The sequence below is a fragment of the Heterodontus francisci genome, chromosome 3, assembly GCF_036365525.1.
Source record: "Heterodontus francisci isolate sHetFra1 chromosome 3, sHetFra1.hap1, whole genome shotgun sequence".
Lineage (NCBI taxonomy): Eukaryota > Metazoa > Chordata > Chondrichthyes > Heterodontiformes > Heterodontidae > Heterodontus > Heterodontus francisci.
The window spans coordinates 35,269,906-35,290,988 of NC_090373.1; the positions used below are offsets into that span (position 1 = coordinate 35,269,906).

Consider the following 21,083-nt stretch of genomic DNA (forward strand, 5'->3'; position numbering starts at 1 on the left):
CTTATGCATCTGTGTGCCGCTGACTGCGAGATCCAGCTTCCCATCATGCTTGCATTTATCTTGGAATTCACCCCCACCCCCCAACCCACACCCAAACGCACATGCTCACCCATGTTAAAATTCCCCCCAATGCCTTTAATTGTTTCCCCACCACGAACATCAGGCCAATTAACCTATTGGATCCCTCTCACCTTTCTTGAACAGGGGAGTAATATTTGCAATCAGCTAGTCCTCTGGTACCACTGCCGTATGTAAGGAGGATAGGAACATTGTGGTTCAGAGCCTCCAAAATTTCTACCCTTACTTCCCTCAGTAACCTAGGATGCATCCCAATGAGATTGAGTGACTTTTATACTTTGAGAGCTGCCAACCTTTAAGGACCACCTCTTTATCTAATTTTATCCAGTACAATTTCTCTACTACCGTCTCCTTTAGTGTCAGTCTCCTCTGCTTTTGTGAACGCAGAGGGAAAGATACTCATTCAGGATCTGAGCCATGCCCTCTCCCTTCATAAAAAGATCTCTTCTTTGGTCCCTAATTGGCCCCACATTTCTTTTAGTATCCTTTTATCATTTAGATGTTTCTAAAAGACTTTGGCGTTCCCTTTTATGTTGCCTGATAACCTATTCACATACACACTCTTTGCTCCTCTTATTTACATTTTCAGTTCTCTCCTGTAATTTTTATATTCAGCTTGTTTTTTTACCACAATATTTTCTTTTTTCTTCTTCTTCTTTGGCCTCCTTGTCTCAAGAGACAATGGGTAAGCGCCTGGAGGTGGTCAGTGGTTTGTGGAGCAGCGCCTGGAGTGGCTATAAAGGCCAATTCTAGAGTGACAGACTCTTCCACAGGTGCTGCAGATAAAATTGGTTGTCGGGGCTGTTACACAGTTGGCTCTCTCCTCGCACTTCTGTCTTTTTTCCTGCCAACTGCTAAGTCTCTTCAACTTGCCACGCTTTAGCACCGCCTTTATGGTTGCCCGCCAGCTCTGGTGATCGCTGGCAACTGACTCCCACGACTTGTGATCAATGTCACAGGACTTCATGTCGCGTTTGCAGACATCTTTAAAGCGGAGACATGGACGGCCGGTGGGTTTCGTACCAGTGACGAGCTCACTGTACAATGTGTCCTTGGGGATCCTGCCATCTTCCATGTGGCTCACATGGCCAAACCATCTCAAGCACCGCTGGCTTAGTAGGGTGTATATGCTGGGGATGTTGGCCACCTCGAGGACTTCTGTGTTGGAGATACAGTCCTGCCAAGGATTCTCTGGAGGAAGTGAAGATGGAATGAATTGAGACGTCGCTCTTGGCTGATGTACCAGGCCTCGCTGCCGTAGAGCAAGGTACTGAGGACACAGGCTTGATACACATGGACTTTTGTGTTCTGTGTCAGTGTGCTATTTTCCCACACTCTCTTGGCCAGTCTGGACATAGCAGTAGAAGCCTTTCCCATGAGCTTGTTTAATTCTGCATCGAGAGACAGGTTACTGGTGATAGTTGAGCCTAGGTAGGTGAACTCTTGAACCACTTCCAGAGTGTGATCGCCGATATTGATGGATGGAGCATTTCTGACATCCTGTCCCATGATGTTCGTTTTCTTGAGGCTGATTCATTGCAGGCAGCCGCAAACCTGTCGATGAGTCTCTGCAGACACTCTTCAGTGTGAGATGTTAATGCAGCATCGTCAGCAAAGAGGAGTTCCCTGATGAGTACTTTCTGTACATTGGTCTTCGCTATTAGACGGGCAAGATTGAACAACCTGCCACCAGATCTTGTGTGGAGGAAAATTCCTTCTTCTGAAGGCTTGAACGCATGTGAGAGCAGCAGGGAGAAGAAGATCCCAAACAGTGTAGGTGCGATAACACAGCCCTGTTTCACGCCACTCAGGATTGGAAAGGGGTCTGATGAGGCGCCGCGATGCTGAATTGTGCCTTTCATATTGTCATGGAATGAGGTGACGATACTTAGTAGCATTGGTGGGCATCTGATCTTTTCGAGTAGTCTGAAGAGACCACGTCTGCTGACGAGGTCAAAGGCTTTGGTGAGATCAATGAAAGCAACGTAGAGAGGCATCTGTTGTTCACAGCATTTCTCCTGTAGCTGGCGAAGGGAGAACAGCATGTCAATGGTGGATCTCTCTGCTCGAAAGCCACACTGTGCCTCAGGGTAGACACGCTCAGCCAGCTGCTGGAGCCTGTTTAAGGTGACATGAACGAAGACTTTCCCCACTATGCTGAGCAGGGAGATTCCATGGTAGTTGTTGCAGTCACCGCGGTCACCCTTGTTCTTATAAAGGGTGATGATATTGGCATCACGCATGTCCTGTGGTACTGCACCCTCGTCCCAGCACAGGCAAAGCAGTTCGTGCAGTGCTGAAAGTATAGCAGGCTTGGCACTCTTGATGATTTCAGGGGTAATGCCGTCCTTCCCAGGGGCTTTTTCGCTGGCTAGAGAATCAATGGCATCACTGAGTTCTGATTTTGTTGGCTGTACGTCCAGCTCATCCATGACTGGCAGAGACAGGGCTGCATTGAGGGCGGTCTCAGTGACAACATTCTCCCTGGAGTACAGTTCTAGGTAGTGTTCCACCCAGTGGTCCATTTGCTTGCATTGGTCAGTGATTATGTCCCCTGATTTAGATTTGAGGGGCGCAATCTTATTGATGGTTGGCCCAAAAGCTCTCTTAATGCCATCATACATTCCTCTGATATTTCCGGTGTCAGAGGCCAGCTGAATATGACTGCATAGGTGTTGCCAGTAGTCATTTGCGCAACGCCTGGCTGTTCTTTGTGCCATGCTTCTGGCAGCTTTAGGTGCTACGGATGTTAACTCACTGGGGGCTTTCTTGTAGTTCAGCAGTGCAATGCGCTTAGCGGCTATGACAGGTTCCAGCTCTTCAATGTGTGATTGAAACCAGTCTGCATTCTGCTTCACACGATTGCCATAGGTGGTCATTGCTGAGTCATAGATGGCGTCTCTGATGTGGGCCCACTTGGTCCCTGCATCCCCTGTGGGAGTGTTTTGGAGGGCTTTTTCAAGTGAATTTAGAAACTTGTGACAGCTGTGGATGAGAAATTGTGCAAGTGTTGATGTGCGGGCAGCCCTTCTGCTTGGAGTGATGCAGATATTTTGGTTTGAGTCTCACCTTGCTGCACACCAGGGAGTGGTCGGTGTTGCAGTCTGCACTGTGGAAGCTGCGTGTGATTTGAACGCTGTTTAAAGAGGCTCGCCTTGTGACGATGAGGTCCAGCTGGTGCTAACGACGCGATCTTGGGTGCCTCCATGAAACCTGGTGACAGGGTTTAGTGTGAAAGAACGAGTTGGTGATGCAGAGGTTATGATAGGTACACAACTCAAGCAGTCTCTGTCCATTCTCATTCATCCTTCCAATGTCATAGCGCCCAAGGCAGGAGGGCCATGAGTCATGGTCGGCCCCAACCCTGGCATTAAAGTCCCCCAGCAGGAATAGGTGTTCGGTGTTGGGGATGCTACTGATGATATTATGGAGTTCCTCGTAGAACTGGTCTTTATCTTCAGGTGGGGAGCAGAGTGTTGGAGCATAGATGCTGAGTAGGTGTACTACACCAGAGGCGGTGAACAGTCGGATGGACAGTATGCGTTCCGAGCCATTTGAAGGTGGCTCTATCATGCTGAGCAAAGAGTTTCTGATGGCAAAGCCCACTCCGTGCTATCTTGCTTCTTCAGGATCCCTACCCTGCCAGAAGAAGGTGTAGATTTGCTCTTTTAGAGATCCCCTCGCAGGGAGGCGTGTCTCCTGAGATGCTGCAATGTCCACATTGAGTCGACTGAGCTCGTTGTTGATGATGGCGGTCTTCCGAGAATCGTTGATTTGTGTTAGGTCTTCCGACAGGCCAGGACACATAGTTATGATGTTCCAGCTTGCAAAACGAAGGGCTGGTACCTTCTTTCCTTTTTTTGTCGTGCTGTTTGGTGCGGTGTTACAGTCCACTTGTCGGACAATGACCCTAAGCTCCAAGCACCCATTGAAGCAGGTGGACTGTGGCGGGACAGAACCTTACTGACCAGTGTTGCCCGGTTTGAGGCAGGCGGTAGCTGTCCAATGAGATGCGATGACCTCTCCCACCGACAAAGGCAACCCGTGGCACCCAATCTCTAGGCCAATTGAGCTGGACTTATAACCCATAACTGCTGCCTTCTGTGTTGATTTGGTTACTGTGAGGTGACTATGGAGTGACCTCTCCATGGCGCATGCCTGAGTAGTAGGGAAAGTTTGTGTGGAAACAGCACGGAGTCGCCCAGTGAGCGGGAGCCGCTGCCGGGACCATGTGGCCGCTCTTCCTCCTGATCGCCGCTGTGGACGGGCTCCCCGAACACAGCCAAGTGGCCTTCCTGTCCAGTTGGCCAAGCTTGGCCTCCACTGGTAGGGTCTTCATCAGCATTCCTTTCCTGGATTGCCAGCCGTTCACCCTCTCTCTGTGGTGAATTGCTCTCCCAGCCTTATGCGACCACCGCCCTGGACGCCACCATCTTTTCGGACCTCATATTTATCATAAGCCTCTTTTATCCATTTCATTCTAACCATCCAGGGAGCTCTAGCTTTGGATGCCCTTTCTTTCCCCATCATGTGAATGTGTTAATGTGAACTACCTGCTCTTTGAAGGCCTCCCATTGGTGATTTACTGTTTTACCTAGCAATTTTTGATTCAATCCACCTATGCAGTTCCCTTTTAACTGACTGAAATTAGCCTTCCTCCACTTAACTATTTTTTATGTTTGATTGTTCCTTATCCTTTTTCATGATAACTCTAAACCTAACAATATTGTGATCACTCTTTCCCAGATGTTTCTCAATGTCGTAAATCTGGTACCTGCTGAAGGATCATAGAGACATAGAGTAATAGAGCTATACAGCACAGAAAAAGGCCCTTCAGTCCATCGTGTCTGTGCTGGCCATCAAGCACCTATCTATTCTAATCCCATTTTCCAGCACTTGGCCCATTGCCTTGTGTGCTATGGCATTTCAGGTGCTCATCTAAATACTTCTTAAATATTGTGAGGGTTCCTGCCTTTCAGGTGGTGTGTTCCAGATTCCACCCACCCTCTGGGTGAAATTTATTTTCCTCAAATCCCCTCTAAACCTCCTGTCCCTTACCTTAAATTTATGCCCCCTGGTTATTGATCCCTCTGCTAAGGGAAAACGTTTCTTCTTATCTATCCTATCAATGCCCCTCATAATTTTGTATACCTCAATCAGGTCCCCCCTCAGCCTTCTCTGCTCTAAGAGAAACAACCCTAGCCTATCCAGTCTCTCTTCATAGCTGAAATGCTCCAGCCCAGGCAACATCCTGATGAATAAAAGCAAGATACTGCGGATGCTGGAAATCTGAAATAAAAACAAGAAATGCTCGAAATACTCAGCAGGTCTGGCAGCATCTGTGGAGAGAGAAGCAGAGTTAACGTTTCAGGTCAGTGACCCTTCTTCAGAACTAGCAAATATTAGAAATGTAAAAGTTTATAAGCAAGTAAAGCGGGGGTGGGGCAAGAGATAACAAATGAGAAGGTGTAGATAGGACAAGGCCACAGATTAGCTGACCAGACGGTCATGGAGCATAAGGCAAACAATATGTTACTGGTGTGTTGAAAGACAAAGCATTAGTACAGATAGGGTGTTAATGGACAGCAAATTGAACAGCCGCAAGTACAAACATGAAAAAAACAGTGGGTCAGCAAACTGTACAAACTAAGATGAAATAAAATAAAATAAACACAAAAAAAATATATAAAAAGAGGAAAAAGAAAAAAATAACTAAAAATAAATGTAGAATGGGGGGCCCGTCATGCTCTGAAATTATTGAACTCAATATTCAGTCCGGCAGGCTGTAGTGTGCTTAATTGGTAAATGAGATGCTGTTCCTCGAGCTTGCGTTGATGTTCACTGGAACACTGCAGCAATCCCAGGACAGAGATGTGAGCATGAGAGTAGGGGGGAGTGTTGAAATGGCAAGCTCGGGGTCCTGCTTGTGGACTGAGCGGAGGTGTTCTGCAAAGCGGTACCCAGTCTGCGTTTGGTCTCCCCAGTGTAGAGAAGACCACATTGTGAGCAGCGAATACAATATACTACATTGAAGAAGTACAAGTAAATCGCTGCTTCACCTGAAAGGAATGTTTGTGGCCTGGGATAGTGAGGAGAGAGGAGGTAAATGGGCAGGTATTCCATTCTCCCAGTTTCTCAACAAGGTTGTGGTAGCAAACCAACTGTAAGGTGAGCACGTGGAGTCCTTTGCAATTGATAAGGATGCCAGGCTGTTGACAGAAAGCATGCAAGACAATGTGGGTGCTGTCTATTGTACCCTGTACCCATGGTGTACTGCGATGTCACCTGTTGCAGCCTGTAAAGATTCGATGGCATATAATTTAAGGGTCATGTTGACAGCCACAGGCAGTACTGTGCATGTCATTGGGCGAGGTTTGAGTTGTGGCTGCAGCAGGTGACGTAGCTCGGTGACATCACCCTATATGAAACAAAACACCTTACACATTACTTCTCCATGAAATTCATGTCAGTGAAGGCTTGGAATCCTGCAGCGAGTAACTCATCTCCTGTCTCCCCAAAGCCTGTCCACCATCTACAAGGCACAGGTTAGGAGTGTGATGGAATACTCTCCACTTGCCTCCAACAACACTCAAGAAGCTCGACACCATCCAGGACAAAGCAGCCCGCTTGATTGGCACCCCATCTACAAACATTCACTCCCTCCACCACCGACGCACAATAGCAGCAGTGTGTACCATCTACAAGATGCACTGCAGCAAAGCACCAAGGCTCCTTAGACAGCATCTTCCAAACTCACGACCTCTATCACCTAGAAGGACAAGGGCAGCAAATGCATGGGAACACCACCACCTGAAAGTTCCCCTCCAAGTCACAAATCATCCTGACTTGGAACTATATCGCCGATCCTTCACTGTCGCTGGGTCAAAATCCTGGAACTCCCTTCCTAACAGCACTGTGGTTGTACCTACCCCACATGGACTGCAGCGGTTCAAGAAGGCAGGTCACCACCACCTTCTCAAGGGCAATTCGGGATGGCAAATAGATGCTGGCCTAGCCAGCGATGCCCACATCCCATGAATGAATAAAAAAGTGCTTCCTAAAGATACACTATGGCTGTGGCCTTCTGTGCAGTGTCCTCTTCCTCCTTCCTCCCATGGCAACTGCTCCTGCCCTCTACTGTCATGGAAGTGTTTATTTTTCCTCTGTTTAAAAACTAAAGGGGGTCTGTGTACCTTTAAGACTGAGAGTAGTTTTCCTCTCTGAAGAAAGTGTGTGCGTGCTGCAAACCTGTTTCCTGGGCAACAGCAAGAGATAGAGGTCACATGCTATACTGTATCAGTTTGACTGTGTGCAAAGACTGGCTAGACCTGCTTTGATCTGGCAGACCAGTGAAGTGTGCTCTCCCTGAAGGAAGGATTTGTCTCTCTCTCACTCAGCAGAAAATCTACATTGATCTACAGGCTGTTTTTCACCTAAAGAGGCAAAGACCCCTGGAAAGGAATCTTTGTATCATTGGAGGTAGCAAATTCCTTTTTACTCCTGTCTCTAAGAAGTTTCTGCCTCAGGAATGACTTTCTGTTGTCTTTTGTGTTTCTGGGAGTTCGGGAAGCTCAGTAAAGTTTCTACTGATAGACTGCTGATTCAAAATCTGTTGTTATACTCCTTGTTTAAAGATCTGTGTGACGCCTATTGCAGCCAAAGTGCCTTGAATGCCTAGCCGTTATAGACTGTTCTTCAAACTTGCCTGGAGCCTTTGAATGGCATCTGACTATTCAACTCTGGGACACCTCACTAATCTGGGAAAATAACCAACAAGGACTTACAACCTAGTTGTTTAATTATTCCGAAGAAACAGATCTAATTTAAAACATCATTTTAAAAACTGGTTAACCATTAGTTTTTGAATGTATGTGTGTGTGCGTGAGTGTTAGGAGGAATAAGAAGTTATAAAGTCTTTTTAGACATAGCTTTATCTCAATACTGTTTAAGATTTCGTTTATTAATAAATAGTTAATTTTTTGTTGTTTAAAGATACCTGGTTTGGTGCGTTTTATTCTAGGGGTTAATAAAGTGTTTAATTTGGCAAATTTCTGGTAGGTGGGAAACTTTAATAATGTGCTATGACCTGTGGAGTAATGGGACTGAGTTGACAGTGCATTACTCCCGCCTCGGTTGTACCACTACTGTCTTCCTTGCTACTGCGCTACCAGACCATTTGGCTATTATCGCATTGCAGTTTGTGGGAGCTTGCTATGCGCAAGTTGATTGCTATGTTTCCTGTATTTCAGCAGTGACTGCACTTCAATAATTACTTCATTGACTGTAAAGTGCTTTGGGACATCTTGAAAGGTGCTGTATACATGTAAGTTCTTTTTTACCTCATGATCCAAGCTTGTGGAAATATGCTTACAGCTGATTTAACACATAAAGCTGTTGCACCTGAACAGAGCTGGGACAAATTTCCTTGTAGAGTAATTTGCTAGTGCTATTGGGGAGGGTTTAAACTAACTTGGCAGGGGTGTGAGAACCAGGATGTAATATCAGAGAGGAATACCAAGGTGCACAGAATACTGGGAGAGATAGATAGCACCAGAGTAGAGAATAGTAAGTATTAGGTGGGGTCAGAGTAAGCAAGAATGTAATTAAGTCTAAATCAGGGCTAATGTGCATGCATGTGAATGCATGGAGTGTTGTTAAAAAGATTGGTGAGTTACAGGTGCAGATTGACATGTGGGAATATGATGCTGTGGCTATAACGGAGACCTGGATCAAAGAAAAGCAGGACTGGGTGTTAAATATTCCTGGATACATGGTCTTCAGGAAAGACAGGAAAAGGAAAAAAGAGGGAGGGGTGGTGGTATTGATTAAGGAGAGCACTGCAGTGTTGGAGAAAGAGGATGTCCCAGAGGGGTTGAGGACAGAATCTATGCGGCTAGAGCTAAGGAACAAAACTGTGAAATTACATTGCTCGGTGTTGTCTATAGGCCACCGACTAGTGGTAAGGACGTGGAGGCACACATTTGCAAGGAAATTACAAAGAGATGCAAAAATTATAGGGTAGTTATAATGGGGGACTTTAATTATCCAAACATAGGGCTGAATGTTACTGCCCCTCGATGCCGCAGGTCACGGCGTGGGGGCCGGTAAAATGCTATGGGGAGAGGCCCACCTCGACCCACGACACCGAGGCGGGCCCGCCGCATTTTACTGGTGGCTGCGGGACCTCGTTGTGGCGCCCCCCCCCCCCACCCCCACCACATGGTGGTGGCACTACAATTAGCATATGGTAGTACTTACTTAGCTATGCTGATTATGCAGCCCGCCACCTCTCCACCAACACTGACAGATTGTTCGTTGAACGGTCGGCCATCATGTGCCGTTCCATTCACGATCTGAAAAGCTGGCGGGTCCTCACTCTGCATTACGGAAGGGAGGAGGGAGGGGGGATTCACAGGAATCTAACCCTGCATTCTTAAAGGGAGGGGGTCTGGGATTACTGGACGGAAAGCTGTGCTGGCATGAAGGGAGGTACTGTGTACCATCCCTCCGTTAACAGTGTACTCTCTGTGTTTATGAGGGGGCAATGGCACACTAGGCACCCTGTGTGGGGAGGGTGCCAGAAAGGGCAGGAGCATTAAGGTTTTATGGATGGTGGGGGCAATTGATTCAGCTGGTAGGATCTTGATGTGGTCATGCTGTGCCACTCTGAGTGTTGGTCAAGATGGGCAATGCCATGGCACGCCATATAGTTGATCCAGGAAAGCAGCTGATGTACTCGTCAACACCAATCCCTGCCCCATTAGGAACCTTCGAATACATGCAGGGTTCAACTTTATTTATCACATGGAAATAGGTATGGCTCATCCTACATTGTGTGATCCTCTGCTCATGAGGATCTGTATGCGCCAGAGGCAATATCAAAAAGCAGGTGTGATCCACGTAGAGACCCCCGGTTGTGAGCAGCAGCCCCCAAGGGGAGCTCGCTATTATGGTTGCCGTACATCTACAGGCCCCACATGACATGCCATCGGATGTCAGAGCACCAGTGTCAGAGGAGATTGAGCATATAGAGAGGGTGGTGACACGTCTCTGTTCCCTGCTCAAGGATGACCTGCAGCCCATGGGCTCCGGTGGCCAGCCCATGCCTTTGGTCCTCATAGTGGCAGCGGTTCTCAAGCCTGATGCCTCTGCAGCCTTTTAGAGGCCCAACAGAGACCTTTGTGGGGTCAAACAGTCAGCAGTGCACCGCTGCATCAGGGAGGTCACTAATGCCCTGCATCGGACTCTCACAGCCAGGCCCAGAGGGCCATTGATTCTGGCACCATTGCCGGACCTATAGGTTGCAATGTTCATAGACTGCACTCATGTGGCCATCAGACCTACTGCCAGGCGACCACCTGCAGACGTCACTATTAAAGGAGGCCTCTCAATCTAGGTGAAGCTGGTATGTGATCAGCGCAGATGCTTGCAGCGAATGTGTGACCGCTTCTCAAGCAGCTGTTCACTGAACTGGCTCAGATGGAGGGGTGCCTTCTTGGAGATAAGGGCTATCCTTTGCAGACATGGCTCCTGACACCAGTAACAGACCCCACCACTTCTGCAGAGAAGAGATACAACACCAGCCACTGAGCTACATGAGCCACCATTGAGCAGGAGATCGGTATGCTGAAAGAGCAGCTCCAGTGCCTGTATGGATAGGGTGATGCCCTGTACTATAGGCCAAAAAGGTCAGCTCCTTTCTTTGCTGCTCTGCACAACTACACACCTAATAGAGGCCAGGCCCGGCATGATGAGGAGAGACGTCAACAGGATTCCTCCTCAGACGATGAGGATGCTGAGGACCTACAACATGAAAGATGCTTGGGAGAGCAGATGGCACTCAGGCTCTGCACGCAGGGCTACCAGTGATGTAGGGATGTACGGAAGTGGCTTATCAGTCAAAGGCTGTCTGTTCCATAGGAACCGACATGAGCTCTGCAAGCCACACATCACCCTCGCTCACCTGCTGTGCACCAGTCCACATCTGCAGCATCCCTGTGTAAACCATCAGAGGCAGCAGCTGACTGAGTCAATGTCCATGTCACTGCATCCGTGGAGACACTCATGACTAATGGTGGCATGGCAGTGATGTCATTGCATACATATATTATATTATATATGTATTATATATATTATATATGTTATTGCATATGTTGGCTCTTCTGAAGGGCCAACGGTGCAAAGGGATGTGACATTGGCGCTACATGCTGGCACACATCATTTACACAGAGAAAAGGACACACATGTTGGTGAGGAACATTTAGTGAAAGATGTATTTACATTGCTGTGACACCCGTACATTCCCATTTGTGTCAGTGTGTTCTCTGTAAACCTCTGTAATATGGTCTATTTAAGACTCATGTCCTGGAATGTGAAAATTTAAGATTATTCACCCAGGTGCAGCACGTCTACAAGAAGGAATGTTACACTTGAATGGGAGAAGAGGATCACAACTTCACAGGACACTGACACAGCAGGGTAAGTATATGGCAGCAAAGCAGAAAGTGCTGGCGTAACTCAGCAGGTCAGGTAGCATCTGTGGAGAGAGAAGCAGAGTTAACTTTCAGGTCTGTGAACTTGGACAAGTTAACTCTGCTTCTCTCTCCACAGATGCTGCCTGACCGGCTGGATTTCTGCAGCACTTTCTGCTTTACTGCCAGATTGACAGCAGCCCCACTCTTCAGTAGTCAGGTAAGTATTTCTTTGACAGCTGTCAGGAAGCAGGTGCTGGGGCGCTTAAAATAGGGCCCAGCACCTGCTGCACAACTGTCAAAAACTCACTGCGCTGAAAGTCCTGCCTCTCCCCACATAGTATGGGGAAGGTGGCTGGGCGCCATGATTCTAATGAGCCCCCGTGATTGATATTAATCGTGGGGGCTCGGCGGTGGCCGGTGAATGCGGGTGCTCCGCCGAGTTCAAAGGGCGCCGCCACAGACGGCGGCACCCCAATAAAATTCAGCCCATAGACTGGGAAAGTACTCATGTAAAGGGCAGTGATGGGCAAGAGTTCCTGGAGTGTGTTCAGGAAAATTTTCTACAGCGATGTTTCTGGTCCAATGAGAAAGGAGGCAATGCTGTACTTAGTTCTTGGGAAAGAAAGGGGCCAAGTGGATCAAGGAGAGCATTTAGGGGACAGTAAAATAAAAGCAAAATACTGCAGATGCTGGAAATCTGAGATTTTAAAAAAGTGCTGGGAATACTCAACAGATCTGGCAGTATCTGTGGCGAGGGAAGTCGAGTTAACGTTTCAGGTCTGTGACCTTTCATCAGCACCTGTAAAGGTGTATATATGCATAACTCATTGAAGCTGGCAGGTCAGATTGAGAGTGCAGTTAATAAAGCATACACTATCCTCGGTTTTAAAATAGGGGAATAGTGTACAAGAGCAAGGAAGTTATGTTGAACTTGTATAATACACTAGTTCGGCCTCAGCTGGAGTATTGTGTCCAGTTCTGGGCATACACTTTTATTTTCAGAATTAGAACATTACAGCGCAGTACAGGCCCTTCGTCCCTCGATGTTGCGCCGACCTGTGAAACCATCTGACCTACACTATTCCATTTTCATCCATATGTCTATCCAATGACCACTTAAATGCCCTTAAAGTTGGCGAGTCTACTACTGTTGCAGGCAGGGCGTTCCACGCCCCTACTACTCTCTGAGTAAAGAAACTACCTCTAACATCTGTCCTATATCTATCACCCCTCAATTTAAAGCTATGTCCCCTCGTGTTTGCCATCACCATCCGAGGAAAAAGACTCTCACTATCCACCCTATCTAACCCTCTGATTATCTTATATGTCTCTATTAAGTCACCTCTCCTCCTCCTTCTCTCCAACGAAAACAACCTCAAGTCCCTCAGCCTTTCCTCGTAAGACCTTCCCTCCATACCAGGCAACATCCTAGTAAATCTCCTCTGCACCCTTTCCATAGCTTCCACATCCTTCCTATAATGCGGTGACTAGAACTGCACGCAATACTCCAGGTGCGGTCTCACCAGAGTTTTGTACAGCTGCAGCATGACCTCGTGGCTCCGAAACTCGATCCCCCTACTAATAAAAGCTAACACACCATATGCCTTCTTAACAGCCCTATTAACCTGGGTAGCAACCTTCAGAGATTTATGCACCTGGACACCAAGATCTCTCTGTTCATCTACACTACCAAGAATCTTCCCATTAGCCCAGTACTCTGCATTCCTGTTACTCCTTCCAAAGTGAATCACCTCGCACTTTTCCGCATTAAACTCCATTTGCCATCTCTCAGCCCAGCTCAGCAGCCTATCTATGTCCCTCTGAACCCTACAACATCCTTCGGCACTATCCACAACTCCACCGACCTTTGTGTCATCCGCAAATTTACTAACCCACCCTTCTACACCCTCTTCCAGGTCATTTATAAAAATGACAAACAGCAGTGGCCCCAAAACAGATCCTTGCGGTACACCACTAGTAACTAAACTCCAGGATGAACATTTGCCATCAACCACCACCCTCTGTCTTCTTTCAGCTAGCCAATTTCTGATCCAAAGCTCTAAATCACCTTCAACTCCATACTTCCGTATTTTCTGCAATAGCCTACCATGGGGAACCTTATCAAACGCCTTACTGAAATCCATATACACCACATCCACTGCTTTACCCTCATCCACCTGTTTGGTCACCTTCTCGAAAAACTCAATAAGGTTTGTGAGGCACGACCTACCCGTCACAAAACCGTGCTGACTATCAATAATGAACATATTCTTTTCAAGATGATTATAAATCCTGTCTCTTATAACCTTTTCCAACATTTTACCCACAACCGAAGTAAGGCTCACAGGTCTATAATTACCAGGGCTATCTCTACTCCCCTTCTTGAACAAGGGAACAACATTTGCTATCCTCCAGTCTTCCGGCATTATTCCTGTCAACAATGACGACATAAAGATCAAGGACAAAGGCTCTGCAATCTCCTCCCTAGCTTCCCAGAGAATCCTAGGATAAATCCCATCTGGCCCAGGGGACTTATCTATTTTCACACTTTCCAAAATTGATAACACCTCCTCCTTGTGAACCTCAATCCCATCTAGCCTAGTAGCCTGAATCTCAGTATTCTCCTCGACAACATTTTCTTTCTCTACTGTAAATACTGACGCAAAATATTCATTTAACACTTCCCCTATCGCCTCTGATTCCACAACTTCCCACTACTATCCTTGATTGGCCCTAATCTAACTCTTGTCATTCTTTTATTCCTGATATACCTATAGAAAGCCTTAGGGTTTTCCCTGATCCTATCCGCCAATTACTTCTCGTGTCCTCTCCTTGCTCTTCTTAGCTCTCCCTTTAGATCCTTCCTGGCTAGCTTGTAACTCTCAAGCGCCCTAACTGAGCCTTCACGTCTCATCCTAACATAAGCCGCCTTCTTTCTCTTGACAAACGCTTCAACTTCTTTCGTAAACCACGGCTCCCTCGCTCGACAACTTCCTCCCTACCTCACAGGTACATACTTATCAAGGACACGCAGTCGCTGCTCCTTGAATAAGCTCCACATTTCGATTGTTCCCATCCCCTGCAGTTTCCTTCCCCATCCTACGCATCCTAAATCTTGCCTAATCGCATCATAATTTCCTTTCCCCCAGCTATAATTTTTACCCTGCGGTATATATCTGTCCCTGCCCATCGCTAAGGTAAACCTAACCGAATTGTGATCACTATCACCAAAGTGCTCACCTACATCTAAATCTAACACCTGGCCGGGTTCATTACCCAGTACCAAATCCAATGTGGCATCGCCCCTGGTTGGCCTGTCTACATACTGTGTCAGAAAACCCTCCTGCACACACTGGACAAAAACTGACCCATCTAAAGTACTCGAACTATAGTATTTCCAGTCGATATTTGGAAAGTTAAAGTCCCCCATAACAGCTACCCTGTTACTCTCGCCCCTGTCGAGAATCATCTTCGCTATCCTTTCCTCTACATCTCTGGAACTATTTGGAGGTCTATAAAAGACTCCCAACAGGGTGACCTCACCTCTCCTGTTTCTAACCTCGGCCCATACTACCTCAGTAGACGAGTCCTCAAACGTCCTTTCTGTCGCTGTAATACTCTCCTTGATTAACAATGCCACACCACCCCCTCTTTTACCATCTTCTCTGTTCTTACTGAAACATCTAAATCTTTTTGAAAGAAGTGAAGGCGTTCGAGATGGTGCCGAAAAGATTCACGAGAATGATTCCAGGGATGAGGAACTTCAGTTATGAAGATAGATTAGAGAAGTTGGGACTGTTTTCCTTAAGGCTGAGAGGAGATTTAATAGAGGTATTCAAAACCATGAGGGATCTGGACAAAGTAGATAGAGAGAAACTGTTCCCACTCATGAAAGGATCACGAAGGAGACTTAAAGTAATTGGTAAAAGAAGTAAAAGTGACACGAGGAAACACTTTTGCACACGGTGTTTGGTTAAGGTCTGGATTGCACTGCCTGAGAGTGTGGTGGAGGCAGGTTCAATTGAGGCATTCAAAAGTGAATTAGATAGTTACATGAAAAGAAAGAATGTGCAGGGTTACGGGGTGGTGGGGGGGGGGGGGGGGGGGGGGAGGCCGGGGAATGGCATTAGGTGAATTGCTCATTTGAAGAGCCAGTGCAGACACAATGAGCCAAACACCTACCGCCAACCTATCCACCTAACACCAACTTGACGGGTGCCACCCATCTGTGCACTACCTGGCTGCCAAATTGGGACATTAGGATCAAATATTGGACACTCTGCGGTCAGGTTTCTAGACCACTATATCCAAAGAAAAAGGAAAACTTTCATTTTTCATGACCACCAGACATTTCAAAGCACTTTACAGCCAATTAAGTACATTTGAAGTGTAGTCGCTGTTGTAATGCAGGAAATGTGGCAGCCAATTTATGCACAGCAAGCTCCCAAAAACAGCAATGTGATAATGACCAGAACATTTGTTTTTGTGATATTGATTGAGGGATAAATATTGCCCCTGCCACAACTCCCCTGCTCTTCTTCAAAATAGTGCCATGGGATTTTTTATATCTGAGCAGGCAGATAGGGCCTCAGTTTAACATACCCCAAAAGACAGCACCTCCAACAGTACAGCTCTCTCTCAGTACTGCACTGGAGCGTCAGCCTTGTTTTTGTGCTCAAGTCCTGCAGCTGGACTTGAACCCAAAACCCTATGACACAAGAAAGGCAATTAAGTAGACTTAGGCATAAATCAAAAATGTTTTTTGTTATATAATCCCCTGCCTTGGTAAATATTACATTCATTGCATGGAAGCTGGTGGGCATTTTCTACAACTAATGTGTATGTGTTACCGTCCATGTCTGGCTGAGTTTCCCAGCTGATGACTGGATGCAGACAGACTGGGCGTGCACTGATGCGGTGCTTGTGCAGCATCTGTACTGGAGCGCAGAAAGCAGGAGATTGCCAGCGCTATTTGCATGCTGATGCACCAGTAGTTCATCAACGCCACATTATTGAGGCAGTTATTGTCGTTTTTTTCAGGACATAATATTTGTTTTCAATATCTTCTTTGGAATTGTTTATCCGGCGATAAAGGGGCGGGCTGTCTGACTCGGCCATTGTGTGAGTGTGTGTGTGTTGGGGGGGGCGGAGAGGTACGTCCATGGGAAACGTTCCCTCGACCATCAAAGAATGCCTAAGGTCCGGGTTGAGTATGGACTGGCTCTCCATTGGGGACACTGTCTTCCCAGTAGGACTGCAGGTAGGAGGCTCCTATCATTCATTGTTACCCGCAGTTAGCCAGTCTGCAGCTCCAGTTAACTCCCCGGATAATAACTCTTCGTGTAACCAGTATTAGGACCAGGTGAGAAAGGGGTCTAGGGGTTCCCTCTCAGCCTTAGCCTGCTTTGGGGTTTAATTTTTAAAACACCATGTTTTTAGCTGCCCCTCAGTGAATCCTTGTTCACCACTTTCCAATTGTAAGGCAGATAAATCAACCAGACAGGTTTTCTTAGATTCAAACAAGAAAGGTGGAAGTTTATTAACCTTGACCTTTTGTTGCAGCAGCTTTTTCTGAAGCAGAGATAGTGCGAGCGTGTTATCAGCTGGGAAGGTGAGTTTCAGCTTAAAGTAAATTACCTTTTGTTTCGGCGGACCAGGGGACTGCTGGGTAAGTAAACCTGCATATTTGGGCAGTTTAAAATAACTTACCTTTTGTTGCAGCAGCTTTTTCTGAAGCAGCGATAGTGCGAGCGAATTATCAGCTGGGAAGGTAAGGTTTTCCTTTTTTTTTAAATCTCTGTATCAATTTAGAGCAGAGGGGATGGAAGCTAGGGCAGTTGCATACTCCTCTTGCAGGATGTGGGAGGTGAGGGTCACCACTTGTGTCCCTGCTGACTTCACCTGTGAGAAGTGCACCCAACTCCAGCTCCTCGCAGACCGCGTTAGGGAACTGGAGCTGGAGCTGGAGCTGGATGAACTTTGGATCATTCAGGAGTCTGAGGGGGTGATAGAGAGCAGTTATAGGGAAGTAGTGACATCTAAGTTACAGGATAAAGGTAGCTGGGTGATCGTCAGGGGAGGGAAAGGGAATAGGCGCACAGTGCAGGGATCCCGTGTGGCCGTTCCTCTCAATAATACGTATAACGTTTTGGATACGGATGGGGGGTGGGGGGGGACCGACCAGAGGAAAGCCACAGTGGCCAGGTCTCTGCCACTGAGCCTGGCTCAGTGGCTCAGAAGGGAAGGGGGGAGAATAGGAGAGCGATAGTGATAGGAGATTCAATGGTTAGAGGAACAGACAGGAGATTCTGTGGTCGCGTACGAGACTCCCAGATGGTATGTTACCTCCCGGGTGCCAGGGTCAGGGATGTCTCGGATCGAGTCTACAGGATTCTTAAGGGGGAGGGAGAACAGCCAGAGGTCGTGGTACACATCCGTACCAATGACATAGCTAGGAAAAGGGATGAGGACCTGAAAAGCGAATATAGGGAGTTAGGTTGGAAGCTGAAAGGCAGGACGAGCAGAGTAGTAATCTCAGGATTGTTACCGGTGCCATGTGCTAGTGAGGCTAGAAATAGGGAGCGAGTGCAACTGAACACGTGGCTACAGAGCTGGTGTAGGAGGGAGGGATTCAGATATGTGGATCATTGGGATACCTTCTGGGGAAGGTGGGACCTGTACAAGAAGGACGGGTTGCATCTGAACTGGAGGGGCACCAATATCCTGGGCGGGAGGTTTGCTAGAGCTCTTCGGGAGGGTTTAAACTAGTTTGGCAGGGGGATGGGAACCGGAGCCACGGATCAGTGGATGGGGTAGCTGTTGAACAGGCAGATACAGAGTGCAGAGAGTCTGTGAGGAAGGTTAGACAGTTGACAGGGCAAAGTTGCAGCCAGTATGATGGGTTGAAGTGTGTCTATTTTAACGCAAGAAGTGTCAGGAATAAGGGTGATGAACTTAGAGCATGGATCAGTACTTGGAGCTACGATGTTGTGGCCATTACGGAGACGTGGATATCACAAGGGCGGGAATGGATGTTGGATGTTCCAGGGTTTAGATGTTTCAAAAGGAATAGGGAGGGAGGTAAAAGAGGTGGGGGAGTGGCATTGTTAATCAAGGATAGTATCACAGCTGCAGAAAGGGAGGTCGTCGAGGAGGGTTTGTCTACTGAGTCATTATGGGTGGAAGTCAGAAACAGGAAAGGAGCAGTCACTTTGTTGGGAGTTTTCTATAGACCCCCCAATAGCAGCAGAGACACGGAGGAACAGATTGGGAGGCAGATTTTGGAAAGGTGCAGAAGTAACAGGGTTGTTGTCATGGGTGACTTCAACTTCCCTACTATTGATTGGAACCTGCTTAGTGCAAATAGTTTGGATGGAGCAGTTTTTGTCAGGTGTGTCCAGGAAGGTTTCCTGACTCAATATGTAGATATGCCGACTAGATGGGAGGCTATATTGGAGTTGGTGCTTGGCAACGAACCAGGCCAGGTGGCAGATCTGTCGGTGGGAGAGCATTTCGGTGATAGTGATCACAACTCCCTGACCTTTACTATAGTCATGGAGAGGGACAGGAGCAGACGGGATGGGAAAATATTTAATTGGGGGAGGGGGAATTACAATGCTATTACGCAGGAACTGGGGAGCATAAATTGGGAACAGATGTTCTCAGGGAAATGCACGACAGAAATGTGGAGGTTGTTTAGGGAGCACTTGCTGCGACTGCTGGATAGGTTTGTCCTGATGAGGCAAGGAAGGGATGGTAGGGTGAAGGAACCTTGGATGACAAGAGATGTGGAACAGCTAGTCAAGAGGAAGAAGGAAGCTTACTTAAGGTTGAGGAAGCAAGGATCAGACAGGGCTCTAGAGGGTTACAAGGTAGCCAGGAAGGAACTGAAGAATGGACTTAGGAGAGCTAGAAGGGGACATGAAAAAGTCTTGGCGGGTAGGATTAAGGAAAATCCCAAGGCGTTCTACACTTATGTGAGGAACAAGAGGATGGCCAGAGTGAGGGTAGGGCCGATCAGGGATAGTGGAGGGAACTTGTGCCTGGAGTCAAAGGAGGTAGGGGAGGTCCTAAATGAACACTTTGCTTCAGTATTCACTAGTGAGAGGAACCTGGTCATTTGTGAAGACAGCGTGGAACAGGCTGAGATGCTCGAACAGGTTGAGGTTAAGAGGGAGGATGTGCTGGAAATTTTGAATGATATGAGGACAGATAAGTCCCCGGGGCCAGACGGGATATACCCAAGGATATTACGGGAAGCGAGGGAAGAGATTGCCGCGCCTTTGGCGATGAATTTTGCGTCTTCACTGTCCACTGGAGTAGTACCAGATGATTGGAGGGTGGCAAATGTTGTTCCCTTGTTCAAGAAAGGGAATAGGGATAACCCTGGGAATTATAGACCAGTCGGTCTTACGTCGGTAGTGGGCAAATTATTGGAGAGGTTTCTGAGAGACAGGATTTATGATTACTTGGAAAAGCATGGCTTGATTAGAAACAGTCAGCATGGCTTTGTGAGGGGCAGGTCATGCCTCACAAGCCTTATTGAATTCTTTGAAGATGTGACAAAACACATTGATGAAGGAAGAGCAGTGGATGTGGTGTATATGGATTTTAGCAAGGCGTTTGATAAGGTTCCCCATGGTAGGCTCATTCAGAAAGTAAGGAGGCATGGGATACAGAGAAAGTTGGCTGTCTGGATACAAAATTTACTGGCCCATAGAAGTCAGAGAGAGGGTGGTAGTAGATGGAAAGTATTCACCATGGAGCTCGGTGACCAGTGGTGTTCCACAAGGATCTGTTCTGGGACCTCTTCTCTTTGTGATTTTTATAAATGACTTGGATGAGGAAGTGGAAGGCTGGGTTAGCAAGTTTGCCGATGACACAAAGGTTGCTGGAGTTGTGGATAGTGTGGAAGGCTGTTGTAGGTTGCAACGGGACATTGACAGGATGCAAAGCTGGGCTGAGAAGTGGCAGATGGAGTTCAACCTGGAAAAGTGTGAAGTGATTCATTTTGGAAGGTCGAATTTGAATGCAGAATACAGGCTTAAAAACAGGATTCTTCGTAGTGTGGAGGAACAGAGGGATCTTGGGGTCCATGTCCATAGATCGCTCAAAGTTGCCACCCAAGTTGATCGGGTTGTTAAGAAGGTGTATGGTGTGTTGGCTTTCATTAACAGGGGGATTGAGTTTAAGAGCCGCGAGGTTATGCTGCAGCTCTATAAGGCCCTGGTTCGACCACACTTGGAATATTGTGTTCAGTTCTGGTCGCCTCATTATGGGAAGGATGTGGAAGCTTTAGAGAGGGTGCAGAGGAGATTTACCAGGATGCTGCCTGGACTGGAGGGCATGTCTTACGAAGAAAGATTGAGGGAGCTAGGGCTTTTCTCATTGGAGCGAAGAAGGATGAGAGGTGACTTGATAGAGGGGTACAAGATGATGAGAGGCATAGATAGAGTGGATAGTCAGAAACTTTTTCCCAGGGTGGAAAGGGCTATCACCAGGGGGCATAATTTTAAGATGATTGGAGGAAGG

At 47.2% G+C, this 21,083-nt stretch overlaps 1 protein-coding gene across 1 annotated transcript in view; it reads left to right on the top strand.

The window, feature by feature from the left end:
• The first annotated feature begins 16,713 nt into the window (after nt 1-16,713).
• The window catches only part of hmgcll1 (3-hydroxymethyl-3-methylglutaryl-CoA lyase like 1), a 260,435-nt gene continuing 256,065 nt past the window's right edge, over nt 16,714-21,083 (top strand). Inside the window, exon 1 of the mRNA XM_068017323.1 lies at nt 16,714-16,812. Within this exon, the coding sequence (XP_067873424.1) occupies nt 16,714-16,812 (99 nt within the window). The remainder of the gene's footprint in view (nt 16,813-21,083) is intronic.